This window comes from Bombyx mori, chromosome 14 (genome assembly GCF_030269925.1).
Source record: "Bombyx mori chromosome 14, ASM3026992v2".
NCBI classification, from domain to species: domain Eukaryota; kingdom Metazoa; phylum Arthropoda; class Insecta; order Lepidoptera; family Bombycidae; genus Bombyx; species Bombyx mori.
In genome coordinates this window covers 6,408,317-6,425,277 of record NC_085120.1, presented here as the reverse complement: position 1 = coordinate 6,425,277, position 16,961 = coordinate 6,408,317, and the positions used below count along the sequence as shown (strand labels likewise).

General features: G+C 42.3%; 1 protein-coding gene and 1 long non-coding RNA gene across 5 annotated transcripts in view; one reads left to right on the top strand and one right to left on the bottom strand.

Annotated features, from left to right (window-relative positions):
• Window positions 1–1,108: 1,108 nt before the first annotated feature.
• Window positions 1,109–16,961, bottom strand: part of LOC101735306 (transient-receptor-potential-like protein) — a 35,992-nt gene continuing 20,139 nt past the window's right edge. For 2 of the 3 annotated variants that reach the window (XM_038015436.2, XM_062672047.1), the window contains 11 exons: window positions 10,155–10,322; window positions 9,399–9,618; window positions 8,800–8,992; window positions 7,628–7,734; window positions 6,723–6,863; window positions 5,905–5,996; window positions 5,355–5,499; window positions 5,047–5,144; window positions 4,279–4,410; window positions 3,050–3,199; window positions 1,109–2,399 (listed from right to left, as the gene is read on the bottom strand). In XM_038015436.2, coding sequence (XP_037871364.1) covers window positions 2,244–2,399; window positions 3,050–3,199; window positions 4,279–4,410; window positions 5,047–5,144; window positions 5,355–5,499; window positions 5,905–5,996; window positions 6,723–6,863; window positions 7,628–7,734; window positions 8,800–8,992; window positions 9,399–9,618; window positions 10,155–10,322 — 1,602 coding nt within the window. In that variant the 3' untranslated portion in view covers window positions 1,109–2,243. The remainder of the gene's footprint in view (window positions 2,400–3,049; window positions 3,200–4,278; window positions 4,411–5,046; window positions 5,145–5,354; window positions 5,500–5,904; window positions 5,997–6,722; window positions 6,864–7,627; window positions 7,735–8,799; window positions 8,993–9,398; window positions 9,619–10,154; window positions 10,323–16,961) is intronic. The other variant, XM_038015437.2, reaches the window with a different exon arrangement.
• On the top strand, window positions 2,531–4,718 carry LOC134200096 (uncharacterized). 2 transcript variants are annotated; one of them, XR_009974855.1, is made up of 2 exons: window positions 2,531–2,747; window positions 3,042–4,718. It is a non-coding gene; the product is annotated as an uncharacterized LOC134200096 (long non-coding RNA). The 2 variants fall into 2 exon arrangements; XR_009974856.1 differs by having other exon boundaries at window positions 3,035–4,718.

The window sequence follows — 16,961 nt, the reverse complement described above, 5'->3', positions numbered from 1 at the left end:
GAAAGTAGCTTACCGAAGCCGATTGATCGGCTTTGGTAATTGTAGATTTGGGATGTGTTAATGCGCTTAAGTTTTTTTCTTTAGCATGGACAAACTATCTGGTGGTAGGACCTCTTGTGAGTCCGCGCGGGTAGGTACCACCGGTCCGGTTTCGGTTTGAAGGGTGGGGTAGCCGTTGTAACTATACTGAGATCTTAGAACTTATTTTTCAAGGTGGGTGGCGCATTTACGTTGTAGATGTCCATGGGCTCCAGTAACCACTTAACATCAGGTGGGTTGTGAGCTCGTCCACCCATCTAAGCAATAAAAAAAAAATATCCCACGGCCCTCCTGGTATTGAATGGAACTAATATATATACATCAACAACATAAATACTACCACCGCCCATCTTGAGAGGTGAGTTCTAAGTCTGTTCTGTTGTACAACGGCTGCCTCAACCTTCAAACCGGTATATATCCGTGCGGGCTTGTAAGATGCCCCCTGTCCACCAGCAAATTAATTAGCACGTGAAATAAGTTAAGTACGTATTTCATTAGAATAGTTTGCAACTGCCTGTTTGATTCGAACACCAGCACAGTTTATCGCTCGATACACCTTCGTACCGGGCTTTGTGTCGTTTAGGTTAAGTAGTAAATAAGAGAAGGACAGTATTACTAAGACATTGGAAAATAGCACTGAATATTAATTAAATCTCAAATACTCTTACTGAGCATATTGTGAGATAATTTCATATTAAATATACCTACACTAGATAATGACTTTGAAAATACTGAGCTTTGCCCTTTTTTTTTTTTGATAAATTGTATTTTTTAGAATGTATATTTAAATACGAATTACATATTGATATTATATTATATTATTTTCTTTCAATAAAAAAAAAGTTTATGTTTAAGTTGATTATCGATAAAGTTGATTATTGAAAACACGAATAAAACAACATTTTCTGAAAATAAATCGTACTTAGTTTACTTACTTTATCGCCCCCGAAATCCCCTGTATACTAAATTTTATGAAAATTGTTGGAGCCGTTTCCGAGATTCAGATTCTATTATATATATTTACAAGAATCGCTCGTTTAAAGTTATAAGGTATTAAATAAAACAACAATTTTGGGAAACTTTTATTCATATTTTTTTCCATGATACGATACAATATAAAACTGGGGTTATCTTTTTTTAAATCCATAACAGTAAATTTGTAAGTAAATTATCAAATGATCAAATAAAATTAGCCATAACAATGTTTATAGTGAACGCGTAAAATAAAATTGTAAATGATGCTGATTAATTATTTATTTGTTTCTAAGATTCTCGCTACAAGCTTTTTTAAAGAAAAAATTGTCTCAAGTAGACATAAAATAGGTACTTGACTCCGTGACGGTCGTCAAAGAAAAATATAACTTAAATTTTAGGAAAATAAATTTTAAGTGAGAATTTTTAAGGCTCTTAAGTCTAGTGACGGGTTCTTTGATAAGCCATTAAAATTTTCCGTCGAACATTGAAATGTTAAATGCTTTCCAATTACGAAGGGAAGAAAAATATAACGCAAAACATTTTTTTAAATATGATTTTTTTTTTAGTTCAATATGCGTTAAGCTTAAGGATAACATAAAGCATGACAGTGTGTTTAAAATTAAATAAACAGGAAATTAGACTAGGTATTTTAAAATATTGTTACGCAGTAAAACCAAGGTATGTACATCAAAAAGTAAATAAAAGGCTTTATGGCAGAAGAAACGCTTTTTCTTAAATGTTTTTCGGATCGAAAAGAAATCTAATAAATGTGAAACAAAAAGTCTGATTTAAATTTAAATCAAATCAAGATTGTCCTTGCCTGAAAACCGACAACGACATTTTAAGTAGACGTGATCCGAAACCTTACGACATAAAAATTGTCATTGATCAATAGGATATCGAATGTCGGGTGTAATAGAGCGACATCGGCGGTCTATCAGACATTCACACTAGTCGCGAATTTGACGCTCTGACACTACCACTCAGCTCGCATCTGTCAATCCGATAATTCCGATGTTATTGATGCATTTCAATTTTTATTCGTGAATAAAGGTTTTTTTATTTACCAACCTGGTTTGTGTTGGGTTTTTCGAAAATAGGTTGTATAAAGGACGAGTATTGGTTAAAATTTGGTATTTTGGTAATTGGACAATAAAATTGAAAAAAAAAAAACTTATAAAAACTCTGTAACAATTTTACTGTGGTACCAATTGCAGTATGTTTAATAATTATAGCCATCCAGTTTTCGGTTGACGCTTAATGGTTTTGACTTCTTCAATCTTCTTGACTGGACGGAGCGGCTCTGGCGATGCTGGTGGTATGAGTTGCTCGGTGCTTGATGTTGATGTTAGGCGATTCGGTGGCGAAGGCGGGGTCGGTGGTCGCTGTATTAAATAAATTAAACGTAGAAAATATTATTATATCATTTAGGGATTTTTAAAATGTTTTCGCGCGTAATTTGAGCCTTCTTACTAATGTAATGACATTTAGCAATTTGATTGAAGTTAATGAATCGATACTGAGTGCTGAGTGCTGAGCTTTCAATTAAACGCAGTAAATTTTAAAACTCTAAACATTTTGTAAATCTGTAAATTATCTATTATCTACATCGATATATATTATATAAAAATTAATTGCTGTTCGTTAGTCTCGCAAAAACTCGAGAACGGCTGGACCGCTTTGGCTAATTTTGGTCTTGAATTATATGTGGAAGTCTAGAGAAGGTTTAAAAGGTAGATAAATATGATGATGCTCGGAATTAAATAAAAATAACAATTTTCTTTTTCCTTTAATGTGCCCTCCCCCCTCCGGACGGATTCCTTTTGTTTGTTTTAAGTTTATTTTACACAAAAGCTTAGGTATTTTATTTATCGATTGAGGCATTACGAAGTCTGCCGGGTTAGCTAGTTATTAATAAATTAAATATATGTTGTAATTATTGAATTAATAACGAATTATTGAAAGAATAAATTGAAACTTAATACTGTTATAATTTGGTTAGAAAATAATAATACGACAGATTTTAGTGGCATACCGTGGATGTGGAAGTCGATGGCTGTGGGGAAGTGGCACGCTTTGGAGTAACAGCTTTCGGTGGAGAAGGAGGTTTGGAATCAGTCACTGGAGCTGGGGCGTGTGTTGGAGGAGTACATGGTGTCACTTCCATGCTTGGAGCTAGCGGCGCCTGTGAACATTTGTAATTGTTTACTCGCTATGTTTACTAACTATTACGAATCACCAGTATTTCTATAGATTCGGCACATCAGTCGTTTCCAGTAGTCAATAAAGGACAGTTGTTATTTAAAAATGTTGCTGTTGATAGATCGTGTTTGAAGCAGGTTCATCGCGTGGTCATGTACCACTATAATTTGCGTAATTACGTACTAGTGGTTGGACGTCTTGTGAGTCCGCACGGGTAGGTACTACCACCCTGCCTATTTCTGCCGTGAAGCAGTAATGCGCTTCGGTTTGAAGGATGGGGCAGCCGTTGTAACTGTACTGAGACCTTAGAACTTATATCTTAAGGTAGGTGGCGGCATTTACGTTGTAAATGTCTATGGGCTTCGGTAACCACTTAACATCAGGTGGGCCGTGAGCTCGTCCACCCACCTAAGCAATAAATAACTTCTTTCTGTGAAGCAATCATGTTTTCTGGTTTGGAGAGCGGTGCGGCCGTCTTACACTGTGAACAAGACTTCGAAGTCGTGTTTTAAGGATTTACTGCTTATCAGGTGGGACGCTACCTGGACCTTAGGGCCTGGTAATACAGCGTCCGGCTATTCATTAGGGTAGATGTAAAAACGACCTCATTCACCTCTAGCGTCTACTACATTCATCTAGTTCATTCTAGTATCAGTGTTATTTACTGATTTGCCTTTTACTTTCTGAATTATTTCTTCACTGCCCGTAATGTAATGTACCATTGCTAGTAATGGTGGCCGGGCGTTAATGTGAAGAGAAAGATAGTAACATAATACAATTAAAACTTCTATCTTCTCATCATCATCATTCTCCTGCTCTTCTCCCAGTCACCTGGCGTCGGCGCAACATGTTTTCTCCTTGCATACTCCTCTATCGTAAACCATTTCTTCGCTCACGCCCCTCTTACACATATTGTCTTTCACGCAATCCATCCATATCTTCTTAGGTCTACCTCTTCCTCTATGTCCTTGCACATTCATAGTTAAAACTTCTATCTTCTGAGCCCAAATATGTTGACTAAGTTTTGGAAAAATCTAAAAGAGAAAAGGTGTTGTTCCTTACCTTTGGTTTGCTTGGCGGCGGTGGAGGAGGCGGTATGGCACCTTCAGTAGGCTTGATCTCCGGGGCTACTGGTCTCGCGACGGCTATATCCTCTGGCGTCTTACCGTCATCTACAGTTGTTTCTGACGCCTGCTGATATGCAAACTGCTTTGTAAAGGCCACTATCTAATTTGTTTTTGATATTTTAAAGCTGTTTGATTAAGCCGATCATCATCTGAATTTGCGCTCATTTGACCTGACCTGACTTATAGTTTTTACGTAATTTTATAAAACCCAAACTGAGAAACGTTTTTTTTTATTTAAGATACCGTTAAAATACTAGGGAAAACCGGATCAACCGTTTGTCTGTTCATATTTTACCATCGCAGCGCAAAATGTCGTATACCTAAATCCAATGAGATCTAGCCGCAAATATTTAAGAATATAAACTTTTTACAAAACACTTTTATTTTATTACCTATACATAATACCTAATTACTTTTACTGGTGGTAGGAGGTCTTATGAGTCCGCACGGGTAGGTACCCTACCTATTTCTGCTGTAAAGCAGTAAAGCGTTTCGATATGAAGGCCGGAGCAGTCGTTATATTGTCAAAACTGAGACTTAAAGCTTGCGTTTCAAGGTGGGTGGCGGTATTTACGTTGTAGATGTCTATGGGCTCCAGTAACCACGTAAGGTTTGCTGAGAGCTCGTCCCCACATCAAAGCAATAAAAAAATAAAACGACATATATGTCAAGTTACATTAAAGCATATTTCTTCATGTCATACCTGGTGGTCACCTTGTGACGGGGGTCCTGGTGTTTTCCTTTTGATAACCTTCGGAGGTGATTCGCCGGTAACACGTTTTGCCTTCAGTGGACTTGGTTCTACGAAAGAAACGAACTCGACTTAAAACACGCTTGGAAATCATAAGATTTATAAGTATTTTTTGTGGTGGAAGACATTAATTTAACTAAATAGCTAATTTTATTTGAACTTGTACATATGCATATGTGATTGTTTGTGCAAATCGTTCATCAAGCATCACGGATCACCTTTTTATTTGGTTTGTATATTTAAGTGTAAAATGAATATACCAGGTTGTGGAGAAGTCGCTCCCTCAGGAGTGGGGCTGCTCAATTTTGGCACAGGACTTGATGACTCGCGTACCGGACTGACTACTTTAGGCACTGGGCTAGGTCCCCGTGATGATGGATCAGGCGAGGCCGCTTTCGCCAGTGGCTGTTAACAATATTCAGTTACAAAGATTTATTTTTCAGGTTTATTTATAATAAAATAACTTCTTTTTACATGTAAATTTATCGACATTTTTACAAAATTTTCAGGAGAGCCATTTAAAGCTTAAAATTTGGACAAAAGATAATTTACTTTAAAAAATATAATCTTCTTCAGCTATTGCAATAGAGTGAACTCAATCGAAGTTCAATTCGAACTGTTCATGCTAATACCAAATAAAACGCATCAACCACCAGGGTTTAAGCAATATGTCGATTAAACCGCCTTTTGCCCCTAGATATAAAATTGTTGAAAAAATCCAAATTTCGCGAGTCACCCGAAAAAATATCGAGAAAGGTGATCAATTGATTTAAATACTAGTAATTGTTTTGTAAAAAAAAAAAATCGTACCTTGGGAGGCACAGGACTTGGAGTACGTGGCTTGGGAGTGATAGGTCGACTTGCTCCACCAGCAGACAGTAGGAGTCCAGCTGTATCTTCTCCTAAATCAAGTAAATCGTATCTTCAACCTCAGTCATGTTTGTATCGCAACTTCTACAAAAGTAAATACTAGGCGAGTAAGTTGACAATCAACTTGCTTCTAGGCAATCACTGAAGTCTTTTAGATCTCCCGGAAATAAAAGTCTTATTTATGTTTATTTAGAGGGGCTTTGATTTAGAACAATGCAAAATTGTATTAAAAAGTTAAAAAGTTATATTATATTAAAGTTATTGAAATAATGTCTGATACGTTGCTAATGTGAGATGAAAATTTTAAATAACAACATTAGCCTTTCGGTATGTATACCATTAAGGTTAATTTTGATGATTACGTATCGTCCACGTCAAAAGCTGCACATCTAAATCTTATCTATATTATTAATTTGTCGAAGTTGCATAACGTCCGTAGGAGATTACCCACCGCTACCCTACACGTGACGCCTGGGTGGTGCTAATAGTGCAACAACCTGGCAACCGAACTGTCCTCCTGAGGATCTCCCGGTTACAACTACACTGCGTCAATTATAAAACCCTAATCACAAATTGTAAATTTTAATTATCACCACGCAGTGTAAACGAATGCCATAGGATAAATAAAATAAATTTGGAAAGATAACATTGAATCAAAATTGCCTTTTCTTGGGCCGTTAACGAGGTGGACCTGGTTTATAATACTACATCATCACTAAACACCACCTACTATATAAGACAATAAAACGAAAGATCACCTGAAACTTTCATAGGGGATTTAGTGGCAGGAGAATTAATGTCGACTGGCTCTCCTACTTCAGTTGAGATATCTTTTATCAGCTCCAGCAGGGTGTGTCCGGGAGTCACTGGCATTTCTATAGGAGTACCGGCGCGAGAACCTGTACAAAATAAAATTTAGATAACAGGCTGAGTAACTATGTGTATGAGTAAGTATGGTAATTTCGTCTGTCGCAATTTCGAATCACTAAAAATTTTGTCCACTTTGAGATTGCTTGTTAATTTCTTAAACTTTCTTGTGCGAGACCAAATGAAAATAATTTCCTTAGCTTACCTTTTTTTTTATTGCTTCGATGGGTGGATGAGCTCACGGCCCACCTGGTGTTAAGTGGTTACTGGAGCCTATAGACATCTACGACGTAAATGTGCCACCCACCTTGAGATATAAGTTCTAAGGTCTCAAGTATAGTTACAACGGCTGCCTCACCCTTCAAACCGAAACACATTATTGCTTTACGGCAGAAATAGGCAGAGCGGTGGTACCTACCCGTGCGGACTCACAAGAGGTCCTACCACCAGTAAAATTACCTAACTTGATTTCTATTTATACACACGAAACCGCGACATAGTCACGTAATCTTTGATGCTATTGATTATATCATAGCTTCTGTATTGGTTCAGTTCCCGAGACATCTAAAATCTAACTCTCTGTCTATCTTTCAGCCCACAGACATCTGCTACTGGACACAGGCGTCCCCCAAGTCCCATTGATCGGTCCTGCGCTGTTTGCATCCAGCGGATCCCAACAAGGCTTACATCATGATGGGGATCCGCTGGATACAAACAAATACAACCCCTCCTCTCTCCAACATGGCTTACGTCCAAATGTATAACCATAAATACGAATGGAAAAAAAATCATGTACCTGGTAGGGGAGACCGTAAGACAAGTTTTCTGGCCTCTTCCATAGCGCGCTGTAGATTCTGTTGATTCTTGAAGGATTCCCGACTGCGACAACGTCCGATTTGAGATCTGTTGACAACAAAATTCCTTAAATATCATCGTTGATCTAAAAGTGACTGGAGTGCTAACTAGTAGTTTTTTTTTGTTTTTTTATTGCTTAGATGTGTGGACGAACTCACGGTCTACTGGCTGTTAAGTGGTTATCGGAGCCTATAGAAATCTACGTAAATGCGCCACCCACCTTAAGATATGAGTTCTAAGGTCTCTGTATAGTTACAACGGCTGCCCCACCCTTCAAACCGAAACGCATTACTGCTTCACGGCGGAAATAGACAGGGCAGTGGTACCTACCTGTGCGGAGTCACAAGAGGTTTTCATCACCACTAAAAAAGCGAGTTGATCCTGAACTATTAACAAAATATTTGAACTATTTTACAATAATATAAAAATAGAGATATAAGACAGATTAATAGACTTTGTGTATGATTAATTGTAGATTAATTAAAAATATGTATAAGAAACATAGAAGAGACTCAGAACTCGTGTCTTAAGGTGGATGGCGGGGTTAACGTTGTTGATGTCTAGGGGCTCTGGTGATCACGGAGCACCAGATGGACCGTGAGTTCGTCCACCCATCTATGTAATTAAAAAAAAACCGGTTGTCTGTAAAGTCGGTTTACTGACGATAGTTGAACGTGACAACGTCATAAGAAAATACAGATGGTATGGTTTCATTTTTCAAAAGAAAATTTTAATTTTATTTGTTTGATAGATATTTTGTATGGATATAGAGAAGGAGGTAAATGGAAATCACTATTGAATTGATCGTAACGCTTCAATTTCTCTCATGACGTTTTCAATGTTCAAATTAGACTCGAATTGACTACGGCGTTCCATGATCGCGTCTTTGTTGTCGTCAAATAATTGGAGAAATTTATTGCCAGCTTAGCCACGTGGTCGTAGAACGCCTCAGAGCGAGGTAACGCCGCATGAGTCATGTTTTTTCGTGCGTGCAGCCGGCTCCATCGAATTATAAGACGTTGTCACGTCAAAAAACAGTCAAGATTAGTAATTTATTCTTCTATGTATCCTATAGAATACACTTAGACGTTTCTGTATTGCATGTTAACTTACGAAATACCCGTTCCCGCCAGGGTCTGGTCCCATTTAGCGTTGGTAGTATTTGCGATCGCCATCTTGGCAATCCTGCGGAACCTAGAGAGTCCATCTTCATTTGCAGGCTTCTCCTCTTCGACTCCCGCCACGGCAATTTGGAAGTCTTTCATTAGACGTCGCTCCCAAACTTTTTGCTTGCTGCCGAGAACAGCTGTGAAGTAATAAGAATGATATTCAGAAATTCAGATAATCTTTGCTACGTTGAACCTTACTATAATTGAGGCCATCCGCGCAAAAGTGGCCTAACCCAAAATTTTTCATATTCATTGCTTATATATTGCAATTTATTTAAATTATAACAAATATTGATGGAAAACCGGCCTATCCATAGTTTCACCCAAAGATAGCAGATGGCTTGGAAACAATATTTTTGCGCATAATATTATTGCTTACGAAGCAGTGTAAAAGTAAATTCAAACCATTATCTCCATACTAAATATGATAAGCTTAGGCCACTTTTGCGCATACGGCCTCATTTGTTATAGTGGCATAAAATAATAATTCAATTATTTACCCCAGCCCAAAGTTATTAAAACAGTAAGATACTACATCCTTACTCTTTTCTTTTTTGTCAGTGAAGGATACATCCATTCCGTTCCTATCGAACACTTCGAGGAGTTCATATCGCAACGCTGACACGTCTCCTTTCAGCTCGTTGATATCGTCTTCTGTCACTGGCTCATCGTCCATCTTCCTGTGCATGGCGGAGACGTATCGCCAGACCAGCGCACGCATCACTGCCGTGTAACGGACATCGTGTTCTTTTTCTTTTTGTTCCTGGTAGAAGCGATTTTAAATGGTTTAAAATTAACATATGATGGAAAAAAAATGTCGCTTTTCTAGATAAAGATCATTTAATTTGAGTCGATACGCTCCCGTTTGGTAATCGATGTATTATCATTGTTGATCATTGTCATTTACGCGTTAGATGGATAGCGTATTATGATCTTAAGCGGAAATGTACCCCTCATTCATATGTACATTTCTTATTAGACCGTAGCAGCTATTGGAATTGTAAGAGAACGTCCATCTTCATCGCCCGCGAGAGAGAGAGAGAGAGAGAGAGAGATAGAGAAACGAGCTGTGCCGACAAATACAATATAATATGCTATACACCCGGGTAATCAAATACATCTGCAGCCAGTATAAATTTTTTTTAAGGATTAATTGTATTATCTTAGTTTCCAAAGTTTTATTTAAATTTGTGTGTGTTCCAACTTTAAGGTTTTGTTTCAAAATATACCTACTTTGTTTCTTTGATTTTAAAATTGTAAAAATAACGATAACAAAATTTTAATGTATTTTGAAAATACCTTTAATTTCATCTTTCTTAATTTATCCTTCTTTCGGAGTCCAAGCACCTTTAGGAAGAGTTTCGGAGTTGGCATGATATTAAATGGTGGTGGTAGAGTAGCACTCTCCTCGAAGTAGCTCATCCAAAGGCGTGTCCTGGCAAATTTCCATTCAACATCCGAGTGCTCCTACGGATCCAACACCATGGATTACAAATTTGTAATTGACGGAAGCAGTGTAGCTGTTCCCTAGCATTCCTGGTATCCAGGGATAGCCGTGGCCACTTTCTATCAGGAGTCAAAAGCTGTTTTACCACTTAAAAAAATTAAAGTTTACTTTAAAAAGGATAATAGGGTTGTTAAATCACCTTCTTTTTTAATTCTTCGTCGGAAATCCAATTCAGAGAGTAAACTTTGCAATTAAAATAGTGGTTGCATTTTGTTCATGAGTTGAAGTAAAGAATAATAGATTTTCATTACGATTGTAGTTATCATGACCGATACGAATATGCTGTGCTCAAATCACGCTGGCAGATACCAATTTTTGTGAAGAAAAATCTACCTAACACGTGTTTGTCATCTATACATATAAATTAAATTGGAGTATCTGTTTGTAATATTGAAATAACCGCTTTTTACTACATGCATATGAATATATATACGGTACATACACCAAAATAACATTTTATTACAATTTTTGTTTGTCTGTCTATCTGTCTGTTTGATCCGGCTAAGCTCTGGAACGGCTGAACCGATTTTGACGAGACTTTCACTAATAGGTAGCTGATGATATAAGGAGTAACTTAGGCTTCATTCCGATAGAGGCACCCGTTACGTGCGGACGTGCTCATCGACCACTCGTTCGCCCGGTCTTTGTTCGCCCGGCTTTTGTTAGCCCGGCCATTGTTCGCGCGGCCTGTGTTCGTGATACATCTGCCGACCAAGTGTTTTTCCTGGAAGCTTTTATTTGTTTTGTTTTAGTTATTTTTGTGTTCGTGGAACATTTGCCGACAAAGTGGTTTCCTGCAAGTAATTATTTGTTTTGTTTCTTTTTGTTATTTCTGATTTGTTTTGCTTTTTCTTTGTCCTGTAGTAATCGCGCCGCATTGCCACCTGTGTTCAATAGAACCGCTCAGGTCCGAGAAGTTGGGGCCTCGCCGCAAGGCGAGTGTTTTCAAGACCCGGGGCCGCCCCACCTGGGTACTCAGCGATCATGGACGCTGTATTCGCGGAATTCCTCCGACTTCGCCACCCACAGCTCGCCTCAGAGTTTCTGGCCTTCAAGGCCAATCACACTGCGAGCCCTCTCGAGGACTCCGCCGCGCTCGCTGCTCCTGCGTCGCCTGTACCTGCGTGCAAAGCTTCTGCATTGAGCACCGCAGCCTCCGTCGTGCCTGCCGCTCCCGTGTCGCCTATACTGGCGAGTAAAGCTGCTGCGTCGTCCGCTGTGACCATCGTTTCAGCTGAGCGGTCATCCGCGGCCTCCGTCGCGCCCTCTAAAACACCTACACTTGCTCGTAGGTCGCCTGCACCCGCCTCCTCGTGCTCCGACTCTGACTCGGACATGGAGGTCGACCTCGCCCTCGCCTCATCGACGGATGGATTCACCCTGGTACAGAAGGGTAAGAAGCGTGCCGCGGAGTCCCGAGCTCCCGCGGCCGCTAAAATTAGCAAAGCCGCGAACGCGTCGCGCCCCCGCCCTCAGACTCCCGTTGCGCCCCCAGCCCGTGCCACTCCGTCGCCGCGTCCGGTGGCACAAAATAAAACCCAGGCCCCTCCCCCGGTTATCCTTCAGGAGAAGGCAGCTTGGGATCGAGTTTGCCTGGCCCTTAAGGCCAAAAATATAAATTTCACGAATGCCCGTAACCTCGCGAACGGCATTCAAATTAAGGTTCAAACACCCGACGACCATAGGGCCCTCTCTTCTTACCTCCGTAAGGAACGTATAAGTTTCCATACGTATACGCTCCAGGAGGAGCGCGAACTCCGCGTTGTAATACGCGGAATCCCTAAAGAGTTAGATGTAGAGCTCGTCAAGGCCGATCTGTTAGAACAGGGCTTTCCAGTGAATTCTGTGCACCGTATGCACACCGGTCGCGGTAGGGAGCCATATAATATGGTTCTAGTCACCCTCCAGCCTACCCCCGAGGGTAAGAAAATCTTCAACACACAGGCCGTCTGTAGGCTCTCCGGTATCGCCGTCGAAGCCCCCCATAAAAAAGGCACTCCTAGCCAGTGCCATAACTGTCAACTGTACGGGCACTCTTCCCGTAACTGTCACGCGCGCCCCCGATGTGTTAAGTGTTTGGGCGATCACGCCACGGCCCTCTGCGCTCGCGACCAAAAAACCGCGACGGAACCGCCTAGCTGCGTCCTGTGTCAAACACAGGGTCACCCCGCAAATTACCGCGGATGCCCCCGAGCCCCGAAAATAAATCGCCGCGTCGCCCGCCAAAACCGCCTCCGAGCTTCCGGCCCAGACATCAAAGCCTCGGCACCCTCTGTGTCGCAGGCTAAGCCAGCGTTCGTTCCGGCGCCGGTGCCCAGTGTCTCGGCCTGGGCGAAACCGCTGCCGTATATGAACACGGCTACAATTCCCTCCTCCGCGATTCGTCCCGCCCCCGCGACTCGTCCCGCCCCCGCGACTCGTCCCTCTCCCGCGACTTGCCCTCCGACCGCGTCCGACAATCTCGCTCTAGCGATCGACTTTTTTCAGTCGATCAACTTTGAGCGTGTTAATGCTTTGGGTGACGCCATTCGCGCCGCCTCCACTGCACAACACTTCATCGCCGTTGTGCAAGAATACGCTGACGTATACGCGTCGTTAAATACGTACGTCCTCCCCTCACTCCGCCGGTAATCAATGGCGTACATAAGTAGAATAAAGCCCCTATCCGTAACGATAGGATTTTTTAACGCTTACGGTCTCGCAAATCAACTTGATCAGGTTTGTGATTTTTTGCGTGACCATCAAATTGACATCTTTTTGGTGCAGGAGACCCTGCTTAAGCCCGCGCGCCGTGACCCTAAAATCGCGAACTATAACATGGTCAGGAACGACAGGCTCTCTGCTCGTGGTGGTGGTACCGTCATTTACTATAGACGAGCCCTGCACTGCGTCCCTCTCGACCCCCCCGCGCTTTCTAACATCGAAGCATCAGTATGCCAAATCTCACTGACTGGACACGCGCCGATCGTTATCGCGTCCGTCTATCTTCCACCGGATAAGATCGTTCTAAGCAGTGATATCGAGGCGCTGCTCGGCATGGGAAGCTCTGTCATTCTGGCGGGCGACCTAAATTGTAAACACGTCAGGTGGAACTCACACACCACAACCCCGAATGGCAGGTGGCTTGACGCGTTAGTCGATGATCTCGCCTTCGATATCGTCGCTCCGCTAACCCCGACTCACTACCCGCTAAATATCGCGCATCGCCCGGATATACTCGACATAGCGTTATTAAAAAACGTAACTCTGCGCTTACACTCGATCGAAGTAGTTTCAGAGTTAGATTCAGACCACCGTCCCGTCGTTATGAAGCTCGGTCGCGCTCCCGATTCCGTTCCCGTCACGAGGACTGTGGTGGATTGGCACACGCTGGGCATCAGCCTGGCTGAATCTGATCCACCATCGCTCCCGTTTAACCCGGACTCTATCCCGTCTCCTCAGGATACCGCTGAAGCCATAGACATCTTAACGTCACACATCACCTCGACATTAGATAGGTCATCGAAACAAGCTGTAGCGGAGGACTTCCTTCACCGCTTCAAATTGTCCGACGATATTAGGGAACTCCTTAGAGCTAAGAACGCCTCGATACGCGCCTACGACAGGTATCCTACCGCGGAAAATCGTATTCGAATGCGTGCCCTACAACGCGACGTAAAGTCTCGCATCGCCGAAGTCCGAGATACCAGATGGTCTGATTTCTTAGAAGGACTCGCGCCCTCCCAAAGGTCTTACTACCGCTTAGCTCGTACTCTCAAATCGGATACGGTAGTAACTATGCCCCCCCTCGTAGGCCCCTCAGGCCGACTCGCGGCGTTCGATGATGACGAAAAAGCAGAGCTGCTGGCCGATACATTGCAAACCCAGTGCACGCCCAGCACTCAATCCGTGGACCCTGTTCATGTAGAATTAGTAGACAGTGAGGTAGAACGCAGAGCCTCCTTGCCACCATCGGATGCGTTACCACCCGTCACCCCGATAGAAGTTAAAGACTTGATCAAAGACCTACGTCCTCGCAAGGCTCCCGGTTCCGACGGTATATCTAACCGCGTTATTAAACTTCTACCCGTCCAACTCATCGTGATGTTGGCATATATTTTCAATGCCGCTATGGCGAACTGTATCTTTCCCGCGGTGTGGAAAGAAGCGGACGTTATCGGCATACATAAACCCGGTAAACCAAAAAATCATCCGACGAGCTACCGCCCGATTAGCCTCCTCATGTCTCTAGGCAAACTGTATGAGCGTCTGCTCTACAAACGCCTCAGAGACTTCGTCTCATCCAAGGGCATTCTCATCGATGAACAATTCGGATTCCGTACAAATCACTCATGCGTTCAACAGGTGCACCGCCTCACGGAGCACATTCTTGTGGGGCTTAATCGACCAAAACCGTTATACACGGGAGCTCTCTTCTTCGACGTCGCAAAAGCGTTCGACAAAGTCTGGCACAATGGTTTGATTTTCAAACTATTCAACATGGGCGTGCCGGATAGTCTCGTGCTCATCATACGGGACTTCTTGTCGAACCGCTCTTTTCGATATCGAGTCGAGGGAACCCGCTCCTCCCCACGACCTCTCACAGCTGGAGTCCCGCAAGGCTCTGTCCTCTCACCCCTCCTATTTAGCTTATTCGTCAACGATATTCCCCGGTCGCCGCCGACCCATTTAGCTTTATTCGCCGACGACACGACTGTTTACTATTCTAGTAGAAATAAGTCCCTAATCGCGAAGAAGCTTCAGAGCGCAGCCCTAGCCCTAGGACAGTGGTTCCGAAAATGGCGCATAGACATCAACCCAGCGAAAAGTACTGCGGTGCTATTTCAGAGGGGAAGCTCCACACGGATTTCCTCCCGTATTAGGAGGAGGAATCTCACACACCCGATTACTCTCTTTAGACAACCCATACCCTGGGCCAGGAAGGTCAAGTACCTGGGCGTTACCCTGGATGCATCGATGACATTCCGCCCGCATATAAAAACAGTCCGTGACCGTGCCGCGTTTATTCTCGGTAGACTCTACCCCATGATCTGTAAGCGGAGTAAAATGTCCCTTCGGAACAAGGTGACACTTTACAAAACTTGCATAGGGCCCGTCATGACTTACGCGAGTGTGGTGTTCGCTCACGCGGCCCGCACACACATAGACACCCTCCAATCCCTACAATCCCGCTTTTGCAGGTTAGCTGTCGGGGCTCCGTGGTTCGTGAGGAACGTTGACCTACACGACGACCTGGGCCTCGAATCAATTCGGAAATACATGAAGTCAGCGTCGGAACGATACTTCGATAAGGCTATGCGTCATGATAATCGCCTTATCGTTGCCGCCGCTGACTACTCCCCGAATCCTGATCATGCAGGAGCCAGTCACCGTCGACGCCCTAGACACGTCCTTACGGATCCATCAGATCCAATAACCTTTGCATTAGATGCCTTCAGCTCTAATACTAGGGGCAGGCTTAGGGACCCCGGTAACCGTACTCGTCGAACTCGACAAAGAGGTCGACGTGCAACCTAACCCATGCATCAGCCCGCTGAGTTTCTCGCCGGATCTTCTCAGCGGGTCGTGATTCCGATCCGGTAGTAGATTCATTCGCGAAACAATTGCTCTTGAGTTGTTAGGTCTCCTTCGGAGGCGCTCGGGCAGTTGTTAGCAAATCCCACCCCTCTTGGCTGAGCCTTTGCTCGTCCACCTGTCCTGGTGAAACTGGAAAGGCCTTCGGGCCACCAGTAAACTTACAATCATAAAAAAAAAAAAAAAAAACTTAGGCTTACTTTTTTAAGACTAGGTTCGCCTCGCGGTGTAACATCGCGGGACTCAGCTATCAATAATAAAATTTAATGTATCCGAAGCGAAGCGAGGGCGGGTCACTAGTGCTTTAATACAGTTTTAATATCGCCTAGCAAAATTAAACCCATTAAATACAATATTCTTACTAGTACTAGGCCACGGTGTAAGTTTGCAGGCATACGTACCACCACTAGTTTGGAGAGTCAAATAGCCGTTATACTAAAAAATAAGGGAATTTAAACCACATTCATTTCACAAAATGAGTGGCGGTATTCAGGATAATCAGTTAATACCAGATGAAAAGTCGTTCACGCATCTAGAACATTCAGAAAAATGTCCACATAACAAAGATAATTTTTCTCTCACTAAGAACAGGTGCAGACAACGAAGCCAGGAAACTGCGTTGTTTCTTATTTCATTTTAATATTATCAGAAATAATGTTATTACGCAATGTTGCATTACGCTGTGTTGCAATTTTAAAAGGAGATACAACAATAAATATAAATTATTATATTGACCTACATATCTAGAAAACTATACACACATGTAGGTATGTATGTTGGAGTACAAACGAAAACCATAATTAAGTTTTAATATCTGTTATTCAGGATCTAAGTGTGCCTGTTTGTGGGGAGTGTTTTTTTTCTGGTAACGTTAATAGGGAAAAAAAATCCTATATTAGAATGAACGTTCCATTCGTTAGCAAATGTAAATTAAATACATAGCTTTAATCTAAAATAGTCATTGAATGTATATTGAGTTTTATAGCAAAACCGACCGGTACGTCACTCTCGCGGCCGTATGCCCG